The sequence below is a fragment of the Miscanthus floridulus genome, chromosome 5 (assembly GCF_019320115.1).
Source record: "Miscanthus floridulus cultivar M001 chromosome 5, ASM1932011v1, whole genome shotgun sequence".
Lineage (NCBI taxonomy): Eukaryota > Viridiplantae > Streptophyta > Magnoliopsida > Poales > Poaceae > Miscanthus > Miscanthus floridulus.
This window is the reverse complement of record NC_089584.1, coordinates 122,060,545-122,078,417: the sequence shown is the minus strand read 5'-3', so window position 1 is coordinate 122,078,417 and position 17,873 is coordinate 122,060,545. Positions and strand designations below refer to the sequence as shown.

General features: G+C 41.7%; 1 protein-coding gene across 1 annotated transcript; it reads right to left on the bottom strand.

Moving 5' to 3' along the window:
- Window positions 1-1,305: 1,305 nt before the first annotated feature.
- LOC136453342 (external alternative NAD(P)H-ubiquinone oxidoreductase B3, mitochondrial-like) lies at window positions 1,306-7,170 on the bottom strand. The gene is made up of 10 exons (XM_066453913.1): window positions 6,914-7,170; window positions 4,967-5,228; window positions 4,578-4,784; window positions 3,829-4,079; window positions 3,297-3,513; window positions 3,110-3,214; window positions 2,275-2,544; window positions 2,050-2,171; window positions 1,727-1,846; window positions 1,306-1,635 (listed from the first exon to the last, which is right to left on the bottom strand). Exons 1-10 carry the CDS (start codon window positions 7,006-7,008, stop codon window positions 1,548-1,550), a joined length of 1,737 nt encoding a protein of 578 aa, XP_066310010.1. The 5' UTR covers window positions 7,009-7,170; the 3' UTR covers window positions 1,306-1,547.
- Window positions 7,171-17,873: the final 10,703 nt, after the last annotated feature.

Sequence of the window (17,873 nt, the reverse complement as noted above, 5' to 3'; positions counted from 1 at the left end):
GAGAGGTTGCTTCAAACCCACGGCCTAGTGACTCAGTGAGACAGCTCTCACCACTGCACCAGGCCTGCCCTTTAAGATGCAGACTATTGTAAATCGAAAATATTCCACCTGCCACATTTTTTTTAGAGAATCCTTCTATTAGGTTGTGGCTCCTAACAATTGGACAAATTCATTCCGAGCACGGTGCAAACTGCAAGTCCAGATAGCTTGAACCCCAACATGGCAACATCTAATCTGTAAGAAGAAGAAAAGGCAATGCGGAAGATCAACGGTATTGAGGACCTCGCACTTGAAAAAAATACTGAAGCACCAAATCATCATGAGCAATGGGAAAATAATGGAAAATAAACAAATATAAGCATGAAAGGTAACTGCAGGCATGACGCATCAAAGGTAAAATTGAGAGGCCTAAATGTGCACGGATGCAAATATGCTTGTGATAAGATGAAAATCCAGGTAATTGCAACAACAGCTATGGAAGGCAAAACTGGGAGGCCTAAATGTGCACAGATGGAAATATGGTTGTGATAAGATAAAAAGCAAGGTAATTGCAACAACGGGAAACCACCATGACTATGCTAAGGTGAAAAGGCTTCGTCCTATTTTTGTAGTCTTGTTAGCAGGCATTAGAGGAAATAAGTAATAGTAAGCGTAGGTTAAACGACAAAATATGAGAATCAAGGTTTGTCAAAGCATAGGGGCATAGTATAACAGTCGCAAAAAAGCATAAAACCTAAACAACCACCAATTTTTTCAGGTAGCAGTAAAGTGCAGGAAACAAGACATGATTGTTGGTAGGTAAATATAGATTAAAAAATAACTAATTACACAATTTGCGACTAAAGCCCTGTTCATTTGTCTTATGAACCGTACTTTTTCCAGTGAAGGAACGATGTTTTTCTCTCCCAACAAATCAGTCAACAATACTTTTCATGTCTTTTCAACAAAGTGAACAAGGCCTAATTTGCGAGACAAATCTTTTAAGCCTAATTAGTCCATGATTTGACAATGTGGTGCTACAGTGACACATGTGCTAATGACGGATTAATTAGGTGAAATAAATTCATCTCGCAGATTACTAACGGATTCTGTAATTTGTTTTTTTATTAGTATTCGAACACTCCATGCGACACCCGTATGTGACACCCGATATGACACCCTAAAACTTTACACCCTGAATTTAAACAAGGCTTGATAGAAGAAAAAATGTAGATTATCATCCGGCATTTAGGCACCAATATAAAAGTGATAAGAAACCTAGCAAAAACATATACTTGATCGCCAATGGCCAACATAACTCAAAACTGACAGAATCAAAACAGATATAGCTAGAGAACATATTGCCCTACATCCAAAACAAATGCATATCTCCAAGGTAAAAACGAATAACATCTGAATCGCTCAGTTTGCATCACGAGGTAACAAAAGAATTGGCAAGGTCAAAATTTGGTATCAGAAACCTTGCTAGGCTAAGCTTCGAAAATAGTGGGACAGCAAAACTGATGCAAGTAGTACTAGTAGCATCTAGAACGTAGGGAGATTTGAATTTATATGCTACTTGAGTCCCTTCCAAAGATGAACCGCCTCCCCCAATCTGATACGACCAGCATCCTTGTGCGCCAACTGAATTGTTTGCTGTATTTAACAAGAGCAAACGACAATGAAAACCAGCATTCAATAAGATATATGTAAGATGGAACATACCGAGACCGGAACAAGAACATACCTTGCATAGACAGAATACCAAAGCCATTGGGTGCTGTGTCCAACATGTACCCAGTCACCAGGCAATTGATAAGCAGTTTGCTCTCCACCCAGTGGAGCGAATTGCCCAAGATGCCTGTACCTGTACATCACACGACAAAAGATTAGTAATTGCTCGGTTCCGGACGAACAATCATAGCCATGCAAATGGAAGTAATATTCAGTTACACATATCAACTATCAAGTACAGCAAAGTTACAAGTATGTTTTTGACAGAATTTAGTAATCTAGATCAGTTACTTTACTTCCTCCATGGGGAGGCATATGATAGCTTGGGAAACGGACCTGAAAGGTTTGAACCGATGACGCCCTGCACCTCTGATCCTTATAGGACCCTCAGGATATTCTTCACACGTCTTCATTCTGTTGAAGCAGTCTGCTAGGTAACTTCCCTCTTGTGCGGCAACCTGAACCAACAAGCAGTGCAACGTTAGCACATAAATTACAGAAGTGATCTTGCCACTCTCTGAACTCATGAGTCAGCTGGCCTCTAAAGCTACACGTGAATACCTGAGCTGTTGCTGGGAGCATCTTGACTTGAGAGTCCACTTGAGCTAGGGCCTTTTTGAACTGTTCGATATCCAGTTCTTTCAACTCCTTGGAGCTACCATCCGAGTCTTTAAGTAGATCGTGGAAGCCCTTCATTTGGTTGGATTTAAGATACAATTCCACTTGTGGGTATCTCTCATAGATGTCTCCAAGAACATCTTTTATTTTCTTCACAGTTAAAGTGCCAGAGTTATCCTTGTCTGCTACTCGGAATATGGCAGCAACATCTTCCTGAAAATGTTAATATGACCCAATAAATCCCTCCAGTCAGCTTCATATGATGTCTCAGACAGCGATTTTGACCTGCTTGCAGTTTTATTTTGCTGTCTGAAATGTCATATAAAGATGACCACAAGTAGTATAATTGATTTCTGCTACGCAAAACATTGCCGCAGTATGTATCTTACTGAAAAATCCATTAATACAGCCCATTAAACATGCATGTAAGAAGATTGTGCTAGCTGACACAATATAGAATTTATTTGATACAAAGTATTTGTATTTATATTGACAAAACAGACATATCAGTAGCTAGGAACTCAACACTAAAGCAACAACAATTTTCTAATTGGTTCCTCTATGTGTGACAACAGCAGATACTTTTGGTATTAGAGACAGATTATAAAAAAAGGTAAAGACAATACACACAGTTGCCATTCTTAAGAACAAGCTAGATGCAGGTGTCAGTTTGAACAAAGAGAGGAGGCCACGAGTAGTAATTTTGATAAATAGGTGTCATACCCATGGTGTGCTTATTGGTATAACATGTTTTAAAAATTCAGTAGCATGAACATACCATAACTTTTCTTTGAGCAATTGTTGCGCAATCACCAAGAGCATATACATCCTCACACCCTTGAACCCTAAGCCACTCATCAGTAGCTAGAACACGCCGATTCCCCTGCAAAAGTCATGCTGATATTAAACTTGGTGTGTACATGGACAATTTTCACTCGTGAAGAGAACAAGAATACAAGATATACCTGACCAAGTTGCTTCATGAAATCCATAATGATGGGACGGGTTCCAATTCCAGTTGACCAAACTGCCATCCCATAAGGAACAGCGACCTCTCCTGTAGCAGGATTGGTCATGGTAATATCCTTATTAGACACCTTCACGACCTTAAAATTTGTCTTCAAATCTATGCCATCCCTCTTGAACTTCTCTTCAGCAAATTGAGTGATTCTTTTGTCAAACCTAAATAAACCATGAAATATTTATAAAAAGATTGCAACAGATTTAAGATATCAGGAGGCAACAGGTGCATTAAACACATAGGCTGATTCAGGAGATTTTTCTTGAGCCTTTCATATTATAACTGCATAAACATACGAAACGTCGCATAAAAAATAGCAATTATGAGACACCAAATCTTCAGAAACACTTTTTTGTTCTTTATTACAAAAAAGAAAAAGAGGACACATCTAACCATTTCATTTGGTCTCTCCACATAATTAGAATGAGTGAAGTAAACATCAAATCAAAGGAGTTAAAAGCATTAAACGAACTTACATTGTAAGGATATGACCTCCTGCTTCAATTACTGAAATGTTTACATACTTCTTTACATCAGGATACAACTTTGCCAAGTCTTCATTCACAAAGTCGTGCAACTCTGCAGCAAATTCAACCCCTGTTGGGCCACCACCAATAACAACGAAATGAAGGTTGTTCTTTCTCTCTTCCTCAGAAAGGTTTGGAAGGGCAGCTCTTTCAAAACATTTCATGACACTCTTCCTGATCTTTTGAGCATCTTCTACTTCCTACAATAGTAACACTATCAAAAGGCATTCAATTGTACAAAATATATTAAAAAAACGTTAGGATCATTACATGTTACATCAAGAGCAGCGTAAAACAGCAGGTCATGGATAAACACAACAAGTAAACCAAATAATAAAATTTAACTTTGCTCTAAATCAAACTTCACTAACTTTGACCAAGTTTGTAGGAAAAAAAACACACCAATATCTACAATATCAAATTAGTCAAATTAGTTCCATTAAATTCTCTATAAATCATGTCTTGATAGTACATTTATTTGAACTTGTAGATGTTAATGTATTTTTTTTCTAAAATCATGGTCAAAGTTAGAAGTTTTTCGTAGGACAAATCTAAAGTGACTTATATAATTGAAAATGTAGGGAGTAGGACCCAAGGTAAATCTGGCATCTATATAAAAATAAATAAATAGCATGCAAAACCTTGTTCATCAATTCAACTAGGTACTTCATTGCTTCACTAGGCCTTACAGTACTTACCTTTAGGAAATGGCAATTCTCAGTAACACCAGGGGTGTTGAAAGTATTAGGTCTAGCCCCAACACTGACAATCAGGTAATCATAATCCACAACAAATTCACCGTTTCCATTAATGTTCATCCCAACATCTGATCTGCAGTGGACTTTTTTGTTTGTTGGATCAATCTTGAAGCACTCAGCCTCCCAAAATCGGAATGCACCATTTCTCTACAGAATGTTATGCACAGATCAGTTGCAGAACTAGCACTTTATTATACATATCAATTGCACAGTCCATAATATATCCTATGTACTGACACAGATTAAAAAAAACAAAAAAGATGATCATATCATAGCCATAAGTACTACAAATTTGGAGCATATTCCCTTTTAGAGCTATATGGACATACCTTTCCCACGATATTGCGAATTGGTTCCACGATACTACGTGCTTCAACTGTGCCACATGTCACACTTGGCAACAAAGGAGTGAAGGTGAAGTAATTACGAGGTGATACCACATGGACATCATATAAAGATGTGTCGATATTTCTCAAGAAACTTGCACCTGCCCATCCAGTTCCAAGGATAACCACCTTCTTCTTGTTTCCAGTCCCATCACAAATTTGAAGAACCCGGTTATCTTGACAAGCATAAGTTAAGGTGCTAGCTCTACAAAAAAAAATGTTGAAAGTGTCACTCCTGAAATATACAAGTGAAATGACACTACACTAAGTAAAAAAGTGAAGTGTGCCTGTTGGATTGCCATAACATTTAAAACTGAAGTTTCCTTGACATTTTCCTGATATATCCACAAATTGATAACCACATCTGAGATTCATAATAAAAGTGTTTTAGTACAAGGGCTAAAGATTGTTTTTCTTTCTGTATTATGCAACCCAGGAAACAATTCCAAACTGCTAAAAAACGTTTGCTACTTTTTAGTGATCATCAAACAGCATGATGAACAACTACATGTACTGCTGCAGAATTAGAAACACATTCCAGGTACAGGAACTAAAAAAAAATCTTCTGCTACCCTCTTTTTAAAAAAAAAAACAACTACCTCATTAACTAGATGACAAATAATAAAAAGCATATTCACACATATAGCATTTACCTTGCAGTACATAATTCATTCTCATGTTTGTTTCAAAAATAATTCATTCTCATGAGACATTGTTGTAACAATCTTAAACACCTAGAGCACCTACTGCCGGCTCCCTAAATCCCAGATTCAAAAATATACCAGGTTAATTCATCAATAAAACAAGGATAAACTGTGAAACAAGGACAGCCTGATTTGAATTGCATGCATTGGGCATCATATATATTCCACAAACACTCGATTAATTTGCTGGATCACAAATTCGAAATCACAAAATTATTGTATGAGACCCCATAAACACTCACAAATACTAAACCTAGCACATATTTTAATATTTTAACATGGTTTTCACACTGACTTCCATAAGCAAATATTGTGTGCTTTTAACATACCAAGAGCAAAACAATGGACCGGTCCAGGTATAGGAAGATAAATGAAAATTTTCGTCTTCTATCATCTCACTCAATCTCAATGACCAATAATAATAAGCACATAGATTATATAGTGTTACAATACATGGACAATATAAATCAACTTAAAGACCTGGAGAACCCACTCTTAAAATTGAAATGCAACAGGTACCAGCAGGCTAATTCAACCACAAAACAGGCTAATAAGGAACCATGATCTGATTCGCATTTTTACATATATTGCTCAACTCCCAGAAATATTCAAGTAAATTGCAAGATTGCTAATTTAATATCACAAAATCCTTGTTTCTGACCCCACAAGCAACCGAATATATCAGCAGGAAAATGATTAGATCCATTTACTAATTTATCTAGCACATTCAACAGGGTTTTGATACGGACTGCACATCAACGCAGTGTTGCTTTAACAAAAAAAAAAAAGCTTAAGGAAACGAAATAGCGGAGAGGGATCTACGATGGCGTAACAAAACTGTGGTGTTACAGGTCATCAATCATCATATATCGAAGAGACTATATTCTAAAAAAAATCCAAGCAATTTAAAATTCAATCATCGGCCGAATAACTTAAGAAAAAACTTCCTTAACGCGTTGCTCCGAGAGCGTGGAACTCAAACGGAAAAGCTGAACCAAAGCTAATGAAACTACAGGAATTCAGGAAGCTATGGCGACAGAATGCACCAAAGCACACGGCCCGACGCAGCACGACGGCGGCGCGGTTGACGGATCAATCAATCAACTAGCAACGGAGGTGGAAAAATCACGTGGTCAAAAAAACAAAACAAGGGAATGCAAAGGAGAGGTGAGGCCGCTGGACGCACCCGACGGCGAAGAAGACGAGCCCCTTCTTCCATCGCGGCGTGCGGCGCACCGCCTCGGCGGCTCGGCGCACCAGCGACTCGCCGTTGCTCGCCATCGCTCGCTGGCAACAGCCCGGGCTCCCCCGATCGCGTCGACGTGGGATGCGCGCGGGGCAATGGTAGAACAAGGATGGGGAGGAGCGGTTTGCTCGCTTCCCAAAACACTCGGCGGCGGACGCGGACGGGGACGGGGGCGAGCGAGGAGCCTCCTCGCCTTCCGGGGCGTGCCTAACATAGGAGTACTAGTGGAGTACAGCACGAAGCGTTTCCCTGCCTCGTCGTGCCAATGCCTACTTTCCATTCCAACCCTCAATTGAACGTGAAATAGCGTAACCTTCGCGGCATCTAGGGAAGTTGCAGAACGCGGAGACTCCCATTTGGGGATGAGTTTGGAAATTTAGGCTTTGAAGGGGCGAATCAGGGATACAGACAGGACAGCTCGCGCCGAGGTTGCTTTCCTTTTCGTTCGGTCGCGGTTACCACGTTCGTACATGCACACCCGAACCCCGGAACGTACAGCATCTGACGTCGTAGGGATTGTCGGCCCGTGAACGTGGACGGCCGTGATGGTCGCGAGAGAGCAGGGGTAGGCGAGGCGTGCGCCGGGCGCCGATCATTTTGGCTTGTGAACCAAGAAAGAAAGAAGTAAACGTAGGAGGGGAGTGCGGAGAGCCGGAGATCCGGGTGCTGTCACAGCTCACAACAGGGAGATTGCGGCGGCACAGCTGTACGGCCGCTAGGGTTTTCTTTTCCTCATTTACTCCGTGTCCCTGCTGCTGTCTTTTTGGGGAACATCTGGGCCTCGTTTAGATGCCGAAAAAATTTCAAACCGATGAATAGTACCACTTTCGTCTTATTTGATAAATATTGTTCAATCGTGGACCAACTAGGCTCAAAAGATTCATCTCGTGATTTTCAATTAAACTGTGTAATTAGTTATTTTTTTACCTATATTTAATACTCCATGCAAGCGGCTAAAAATTGATGTGATGGAGAGAGAGTGAAAAAACTTAGAATTTTGGTGGCATCTAAACAAGGCCCTGATTGTTTTGTGGCATAGTACTCCCCCGTTCTTAAAAAAAATACAGTTTACACGCCCTTTTCAGATTGAGCGCGTGTTTAGTTCGTACCCTAAAATCCCAAAAAGTGATACAGTACACATCACATCGAATCTTGCGATACGTGCATGGAGCATTAAATGTAGACGAAAAAAAACTAATTGCACAGTTTGGTTGAAAATTGCGAGACGAACATTTTGAGCCTAATTAGTCCATAATTGAATACTATTTGTCAAATAAAAACGAAAGTGCTACAGTAGCCTAAATTCCAACTTTGGGCCAACTAAACACGCGCTGAACACATGAAACGAAAGCAAGAGAGTGAGATGCCAGATGCGAGAAGCGAACTAAGAGCATCTCCAAGAGTTTGTCAAATTTTACTTGGCAAATCTTATGATTTGCCAACTCCCAAAATTATATGCAAGTAAAAAAACAATCTATCTCCAAGAGTTTGGCATTTTTGACTTGGTAAAATAAAAAAACCTGTTAACAAAACGAAGAGGCCCGCTAAGCGAACGAAGAGCCCCGCTAAGAAACGAAGAGCCCCGAATGCCAAGCCGTATACGCGCGCGTATATTTGCGCGCGCGGAGGGAAGATTTGCCAAGTTGCTATTGATGCCAAGTTGTTTTGCCAAACTGTTGGAGGCTATTTTTTCTTGTTTTGCCAAAATTATATGGATGCCAAGTTAAGATAGCAAACTCTTGGAGATGCTCTAAGGATCGCCTAGCGCCGCCGCCACCACACCCCCCTCCCCGCCGCCTTCCACCACCACAAGTCCCCCTCCCTTCTGCTCCGGCGAGGCATCTAGTTGGAGCCTGGAGGGAGAAGGGATCCATCGTTTTTAATAAGTTTCTTTATAGATCGAGTCCTTAGCGTTATGGTCTCTCCATGCCAAGTTTGTTGGTATTGGAGATTTATCTCCTCCTCCTCCTCTCCGACAACAACGCGGGATAGGGTGGAATCGTTTTCTCCATGGCGACGCTTTTGAAGATGAGGGCGTCAACAACTTCATCGGCACGACGACATGGAGACTTTTCTTTCCGGACAGCGACATCAAGGCAAAGATGATGTCGCCGCCATAGAATAATTTTCTCCTGTCTCTTCTCTGTTTTGTTGTGGTTAGATCTGGCCACGATGAAGGACTAGGGAGAATAAATTTCAGATCAGGCTTCCTCATTCTTCAGTGGCAAAAAGAAGAAGAAGGAAGACACAAGAAAGAAGAAGTTTCTCAACTCTGCTTATAGGAATGTTGGCCGTCGTTCGTTGTGCATTTGTTCTCAGGGCATTTGCCGAGTGTTTGCCTGTGCGGTCATCTATACGAAGCGTCGTATAGGTTTGGGTTTGAGATCTAGAGTTATTCACAGCGTGTGTACAATTTAAATGAAAATCCGTTTCTAAGTGCTTGTAATGTGTTGATGTATATCTAATACAATTCTTATTTCGTCTAAAAAATACAATTTTAGCGAAATATAGATAAGCATGTGGAATTAATTTTAGATAGGAATATTATTTTCATAATTTTGATTAATTTTAGATGGCTTATCTGATGAGTACAGGCCCGATCTTCCGAGAGGTAGCCGGTAAGTTCGATTTGTGGAGATCTCGACGTTGGCGATCCGGCTTCAAATCAGACACGATTCGAACCCTGCAACTGTTACACCACTGTTTCCCGAATTTTTTTGGCAATTCTGATGAAACCAAACAGGGCAAAGCCCAGTTTGGGTCGGGTCCAAATGGTGTCAAGAAGCTGCTGAAAAAATTTCAGATTTTTCTGATAAACGAGCGAAAAGTTATGCCTGTTTTACCGAAGGTATCTCAAGGTATGTTTTCCGGGAGGCACAACACGGCGGCGGCAGTTAGGGCAAAGCGTCCCTAAACTCTAACACCGATCACAGCAGTAGGTATTCACCTGATGATGTAAGGAGGGCTACGATGCAGGCAAAATAAGAGCGGCTGGCAACCTATTTAGGGTTTGCGCGGCGGTGAGAAGTTACACAAGACGGCTAGCGGGGCAAGTCGAGTAATGTGGTGGCTTCGACTTGTTGTTTGAGAATGGTGGATGGGATAGCGGCGGAAAACAAAATCACAGCAACGGCGATTGAACTACGATCACGAACACAATCCTAAACCAGCAACAAGACTCGACCACGGACACAAACTCAACAACACAAATCTAAAACGAAATTGCAAAGGCACAAAGGGCGATAGGACAGCGGAAATTGAAATATTTTTGGGCTTTTTGTGGACTCTAGGTAATGAACAAATATGAATCTAAGGCAAACGAGATTATACCTCGCGGTAAACCTGAAATATCTGATACCAATTGATGAGTACAGGCCTGATCTTCCGAGAGGTAGCCGGTAAGTTTGATTTGTGGAGATCTCGACGTTGGCGATCCGGCTTCAAATCAGACACGATTCGAACCCTGTAATAATTACACCACTGCTCCGTTGGTTATCAACCAAGCACAACTTGATTGACCTCGCCAAGAAGGCTTTTCCTCCAAGCAAATCGAAGAGCACAAGCAAGAAGGTAAAACACGCAATCTGAAATTGCAAATATGAATGACACGGATATCAATAGAGGATTCAAGAACTTGGTTCCAAAGGACTAATCGACATAGTGGAGGAGATCAAGAACGGGGGCCCTGGATCACTGTAAAAGGATTTGTCACCACAGTTACAATGAACGATTCAGTTTCTCTATGGAAAACTAAACTCTAAACAAAAACCCAATTGTGTAGCAGTGGCGGCGGCTATGTTTATAGTCTAAGACTTGACCTAGGGTTGGGGACGGCCAGGGGTTGGGCACCCACAACTTGGGCTTAAGGTCTGACACGATACATGGCCAAGTTGGCCCAAATAGGTGACGCAGCACCTTGCCATGGTCACACAGAATGATCCACGGACCTTCTAGAGCTGGGACCAGATCCAAAACGACGGCGTCGTCGTCCCCTTTCTAATGCATCCAAGAACGGCCTGTTTCGATGTCGTATGAGGAAGTTATGACCGAAACAGTGACGACGTGTCTGCTGAATCCGAGGACGACGTGGCAGCTGAGTTGGAAACGAATTGCAACTTGGGGAAGACCATGGCGTCGATGTGTCCAGAGTGGCGATGTCCTCATCATCCTCCTCTTCTCGAATTGGAGTCGTCCTCGACTCCATCTTGGCGATGTCCTCATCATCCCCTCCTTGTAGAATTGGAGTCGTCCTCGACTCCATCCCATCATGAGCGAACTCCTGTAAAAGGTTAGTGACAGCAGGCAATGCACCAGACATAAAAGGTTGACAAACCATAGTATAACATGGTGCATCAGGATTATCACATAACTCAGCAGTAGCAGGAGTTGTAGCAAGAAAAGCACCTCCTTTTAACTTAATCACATTATTTTTAGCAATGTCTATTGGAGGTTTATTTTTTATCTCATTAACATATTTATTAATATCCGTAGGAGACAAAGGCAGCAATGTAATTTTCTTGTCCTTATGTATGATACTGTATGTATTAGTTCTACCATGGTGTAAAGCATCATTATCAAATTCCCATGGGCGACCTAATAAAATGGAACAAGCTTGCATAGGGACAACATCAAAATCAACAGTATCATGATAAGAGCCTGTGAAAAAGCTAATGCGTGCTTATTTAGTTACCTTAGTCTTACCACTATTATTGAACCATTGAAGTTTATATAGATACGAATGTTGTCGTGTGGTCAAGCCAAGCTTGTCAACCAAATCTGAACTCACCAAGTTGTTGCAACTCCCGCTATCAATGATAGTGAGAACACGACAACCCTACACAATGAGATACATGTGGAACAAATTGTGGCATTGGATCTTCATCTCTTCTTCATGACCCACACGTATACTCAACACACGCTGCACAAGAAGGCTAGGGTAGTCCGCGGCAGCAGCCACGGAGTCAATGGTGATGGCCTCCTTGTCTTGATCGCCCTCGGTGGGATCTGCATCAATGTTAGCAGCAAGGGCTAAATCATCTTCAACATCACTAGCACTTATATATCCATCCTCGGTAGCAATGAAAGCATGACGACTGGGGCATTCCTTCATGACATGTCCCATGCCTTTGCATCGATGGCAAATGATTTTAGAGCTGGATGAGGAAGAGCTAGTAGAAGCACCCGGAGTGCCACCTTTCTTCAGCTGTGGAAACTGCACATTGGACAATTTACTTACCCCGGAAGAAAATGGAGGTGTAGATGGCTGTGGTGCAACAGGAAGCTTGGGCGTCTCCAGCTCGGAACGCTGCTGAAAATTCCTCCCATTGTTAGACCTGAAAAGCTGGTGTTGTTTGTGTCCCTGTACTTCTCGTTCTGCCTTAATAGCAAGATGATACAATTGGGAAAAATTACGCTATTCTTTGTAATCAAGTATGTTCTGTATATCATGGTTTAAACCACCAAAAAATCTAGCACTAGCATCATGATCATCTTCATTTATACCACAACGTGCTAAACCAATAAGCAATTCTTGATAGTATGCTTCCACTCCTTTATCACCTTGTTTTAAAGTTTGTAGTTTCAAACGTAAATCACGTTGGTAATAAGGAGGAACAAAACGAGATATCATACGTTGCTTTAAAACATTCCAAGTTTGTGGCACAGCAGCAGCATTATTAGCATTATAAAGATCACTCCACCAGAACAAAGCAAAATTAGTAAACTCACTAGTAGCAAGTCTAACTCTATGCTCAGCAGGAACATTATGAGAATCAAATTTTTGTTGAACAGCAAGCTCTCAATCTAAATATGCCTCTAGATCAACATTACCAGCAAAAGGAGGTAGACTAAATTTAATTTTAGCAAAAAGATCATTATTACCATGATTATTACCTGCCATACCGCGACGATTGAAGTTAAGGCGGCGACGGGCACCACCGTCAGCATACGCATCTTCATCACCAAAAGCATCCATATCTTCATCATCAGCACGATAAGGTGGAGGGCGTTGCTCAAGCTGTTCAATGCGGGTGACCAGATTGTTCACGTTGCGCGTCAGCTCTGTCATAAGATTGCGTTGTTTAGTCATGAACGTTGTAAGCTCGCCCTTGGACACGCACTCATTGAAGTCCGTCGGAGTTCCTGCCATGGTTAGAAGATAGAAAAAGACAACACCAAAGTATTATTCCTATCAACTAAAAGGAAACAAGTAGTGGTGATGGTGGTAAAAGTGGAATACAAAATCACAAGCGGCTTACCACCGTCTTGCCTGTATTCTTACCAACGCCAAACAGGAGCAAAACCAAAGTGGTGAAGCAATCTGTTGCTGAGCGTGGGTAACAGTTGCAAGATGAACCTGTGCTGACAGAAGAATATGTGGAGCTATGGGTAGACACACAATATGACAGCAAGGATTAGCAATTAACGAGTACAGAGTAGCGATTGTTCAATCTGGATCCAAAGTACAAATCACAGGTGCTGGCTAAGACGTGTCGAGACGTAGCGCAACAAGGTGAAAACAAAGGACGATCGAAAGAACTCACAGAACAAGCAAATAGCCCGAATTTCTTCTTTTTCCTGATTTTTTTCCCGAATTTTTCCAAAAGGCACTAGTAGGAAACAAAAAAAAATTTACTATTTTTTTTATACTTTTCTCTGAACAAGGATCACAAAAGATGCAACCACAAAAATTGACACCTACAAATGAGGTGGGATGTGGTCTATCGAAATTCAGCACGTTCTCTGAAAAGCGTGCAAAAACTTTGACAAATTTTTTTTCTATATTTTCCTGAATTTTTTTGGCAATTCTGATGAAACCAAACAGGGCAAAGCCCAGTTTGGGTCGGGTCCAAATGGTGTCAAGAAGCTGCTGAAAAAATTTCAGATTTTTCTGATAAACGAGCGAAAAGTTATGCCTGTTTTACCGAAGGTATCTCAAGGTATGTTTTCCGGGAGGCACAACACGGCGGCGACAGTTAGGGCAAAGCGTCCCTAAACTCTAACACCGATCACAGCAGTAGGTATTCGCCTGATGATGTAAGGAGGGCTACGATGCAAGCAAAATAAGAGCGGCTGGCAACCTATCTAGGGTTTGCGCGGCGGCGAGAAGTTACACAAGGCGGCTAGCGGGGCAAGTCGAGTAATGTGGTGGCTTCGACTTGTTGTTTGGGAACGGTGGATGGGATAGCAGCGGAAAACAAAATCACAGCAACGGGCGATTGAACTACGACCACGAACACAATCCTAAACCAGCAACAAGACTCGACCACGGACACAAACTCAACAACACAAATCTGAAACGAAATTACAAAGGCACAAAGGGCGATAGGATAACAGAAATTGAAATATTTTTGGGCTTTTTGTGGACTCTAGGTAATGAACAAATATGAATCTAAGGCAAACAAGATTATACCTCGCGATAAACCTGAAATATCTGATACCAATTGATGAGTACAGGCCCGATCTTCCGAGAGGTAGCCGGTAAGTTCGATTTGTGGAGATCTCGACGTTGGCGATTCGGCTTCAAATCAGACATGATTCGAACCCTACAACTGTTACACCACTGCTCCGTTGGTTATCAACCAAGCATAACTTGATTGACCTCGCCAAGAAGGCTTTTCCTGCAAGCGAATCGAAGAGCACAAGCAAGAAGGTAAAACACGCAATCTGAAATTGCAAATATGAATGACACAGATATCAATAGAGGATTCAAGAACTCGGTTCCAAAGGACTAATCGACACAGTGGAGGAGATCAAGAACGAGGGCCCTGGATCACTGTAAAAGGATTTGTCACCACAGTTACAATGAATGATTCAGTTTCTCGATGGAAAACTAAACTCTAAATAAAAATCCAATTGTGTAGCAGCGGCGGCGGCTGTGTTTATAGTCTAAGACTCGACCTAGGGTTGGGGATGGCCAGAGGTTGGGCACGCACAACTTGGGCTTAAGGCCTGACACGATACATGGCCAAGTTGGCCCAAATAGGTGACGCAGCACCTTGCCGTGGTCACATAGAATGATCCACGGATCTTCTGGAGCTAGGACCAGATCCAAAACGACGGCGTCGTCGTCCCCTTTTCAACGCATCCAAGAATGTCCCGTTTCGATGTCGTATGAGGAAGTTATGACCGAAACAGTGACGATGTGTCTGCTGAATCCGAGGATGACGTGGCAGCTGAGTTGGAAACGAATTGCAACTTGGGGAAGACCATGGCGTCGATGTGTCCAGCATGGCGATGTCATCATCATCCTCCCCTTCTTAAATTGGAGTCGTCCTCGACTCCATCTTGGCGATGTCCTCATCATCCCCTCCTTGTAGAATTGGAGTCGTCCTCGACTCCATCCCATCATGAGCGAACTCCTGCAAAAGGTTAGTGACAGCAGGCAATGCACCAGACATAAAATGTTGACAAAACATAGTATAACATGGTGCATCAGGATTATCACATAACTCAGCAGTAGCAGGAGTTGTAGCAAGAAAAGCACCTCCTTTTAACTTAATCCCATTATTTTTAGCAATGTCTGTTGGAGGTTTATTTTTGATCTCATTAGCATATTTAATAATATCCGTAGGAGACAAAGGCAGCAATGTAATTTTCTTGTCCTTATGTATGATAGTGTATGTATTAGTTCTACCATGGTGTAAAGCATCATTATCAAATTCCCATGGGCGACCTAACAAAATAGAACAAGCTTACATAGGGACAACATCAAAATCAGCAGTATCATGATAAGAGCATGTGAAAAAGCTAATGCGTGCTGATTTAGTTACCTTAGTCTTACCACTATTATTGAACCATTGAAGTTTATATGGATACGAAGGTTGTCGTGTGGTCAAGCCAAGCTTGTCAACTAAATCTGAACTCACCAAGTTGTTGCAACTCCCGCTATCAATGATAGTGAGAACACGACAACCCTACACAATGAGATACATGTGGAACAAATTGTGGCATTGGATCTTCATCTCTTCTTCATGACCCACACGTGTACTCAACACACGCTGTACAAGAAGGCTAGGGTAGTCCGCGGCAGCAGCCACAGAGTCAATGGTGATGGCCTCCTTGTCTTGATTGCCCTCGGTGGGATCTGCATCAATGTTAGCAGCAAGGGCTAAATCTTCTTCAACATCACTAGCACTTACATATCCATCCTTGGTAGCAATGAAAGCGCGACGACTAGGGCATTCCTTCATGACATGTCCCATGCCTTTGCATCGGTGGCAAATGATTTTAGAGCTGGACGAGGAGGAGCTAGTAGAAGCATCCAGAGTGCCACCTTTCTTCAGCTGTGGAAACTACACATTAGACAATTTACTTACCCCGGAAGAAAATAGAGGTGTAGATGGCTGTGGTGCAACAGGAAGCTTGGGCGTCTCTAGCTCGGAACGCTGCTGAAAATTCCTCTCATTATTAGACCTAAAAAGCTGGTGTTGTTTGCGTCCCTGTACTTCTCGTTCTGCCTTAATAGCAAGATGATACACTTGGGAAAAATTGCGCCATTCTTTGTAATCAAGTATGTTCTGTATATCATGGTTTAAACCACCAAAAAATCTAGCACTAGCATCATGATCATCTTCATTTATACCACAACGTGCTAAACCAATAAGCAATTCTTGATAGTATGCTTCCACTCCTTTATCACCTTGTTTTAAAGTTTATAGTTTCAAACGTAAATCACGTTGGTAATAAGGAGGAACAAAACGAGATGTCATACGTTGCTTTAAAACATTCCAAGTTTGTGGCACAACAGCAGCATTATTGGCATTGTAAAGATCACTCCACCAGAACAAAGCAAAATTAGTAAACTCACTAGTAGCAAGTCTAACTCTATGCTCAGCAGGAATATTATGAGAATCAATTTTTTGTTGAACAGCAAGCTCCCAATCTAAATATACCTCTGGATCAACATTACCAGTAAAAGGAGGTAGACTAAATTTAATTTTAGCAAAAGGATCATTATTACCTGCCATACCGCGACGATTGAAGTTAAGGCGACGACGGGCACCACCGTCAGCATACGTATCTTCATCACCAAAAGCATCCGCATCTTCATCATCAGCACGATAAGGTGGAGGGCGTTGCTCAAGCTGTTCAATGCGGGTGACCAGATTATTCACGTTGCGCGTCAGCTCGATCATAAGATTGCGTTGTTCAGTCATGAACGTTGCAATCTCGCCCTTGGACATGCACTCATTGAAGTCCGTCGGAGTTCCTGCCATGGTTAGAAGATAGAAAAAGACAACACTAAAGTATTATCCCTATCGACTAAAAGGAAACAAGTGGTGGTGATGGTGGTGAAAGTGGAATGCAAAATCACAAGCGGCTTACCACCGTCTTGCCTGTATTCTTACCAACGCCAAACAGGAGCAAAACTAAAGTGGCGAAGCAATCTGTTGTTGAGCATGGGTAACAGTTGCAAGATAAACCTGTGCTGACAGAAGAATATTTGGAGCTATGGGTAGGCACACAATATGACAGCAAGGATTAGCAATTAACGAGTGCAGAGTAGCGATTGTTCAATCTGGATCCAAAGTACAAATCACAGGTGCTGGCTAAAACGTGTCGAGACGTAGTGCAACAAGGTGAAAACAAAGGACGATCGAAAGAACTCACAGAACAAGAAAATAGCCCGAATTTCTCCTTTTTCCTGAATTTTTTCCCGGATTTTTTCAAAAGGCACTAGTAGGAAACAAAAAAAAATTTTACTATTTTTTTTATACTTTTCTCTAAACAAGGATCACAAAAGATGCAACCATAAAAATTGACACCTACAAATGAGGTGGGATGTGGTCTACCAAAATTCAGCACGTTCTCTGAAAAGCGTGCAAAAACTTTGACAATTTTTTCTATATTTTCCCAAATTTTTTTGGCAATTCTGATGAAACCAAACAGGGCAAAGCCC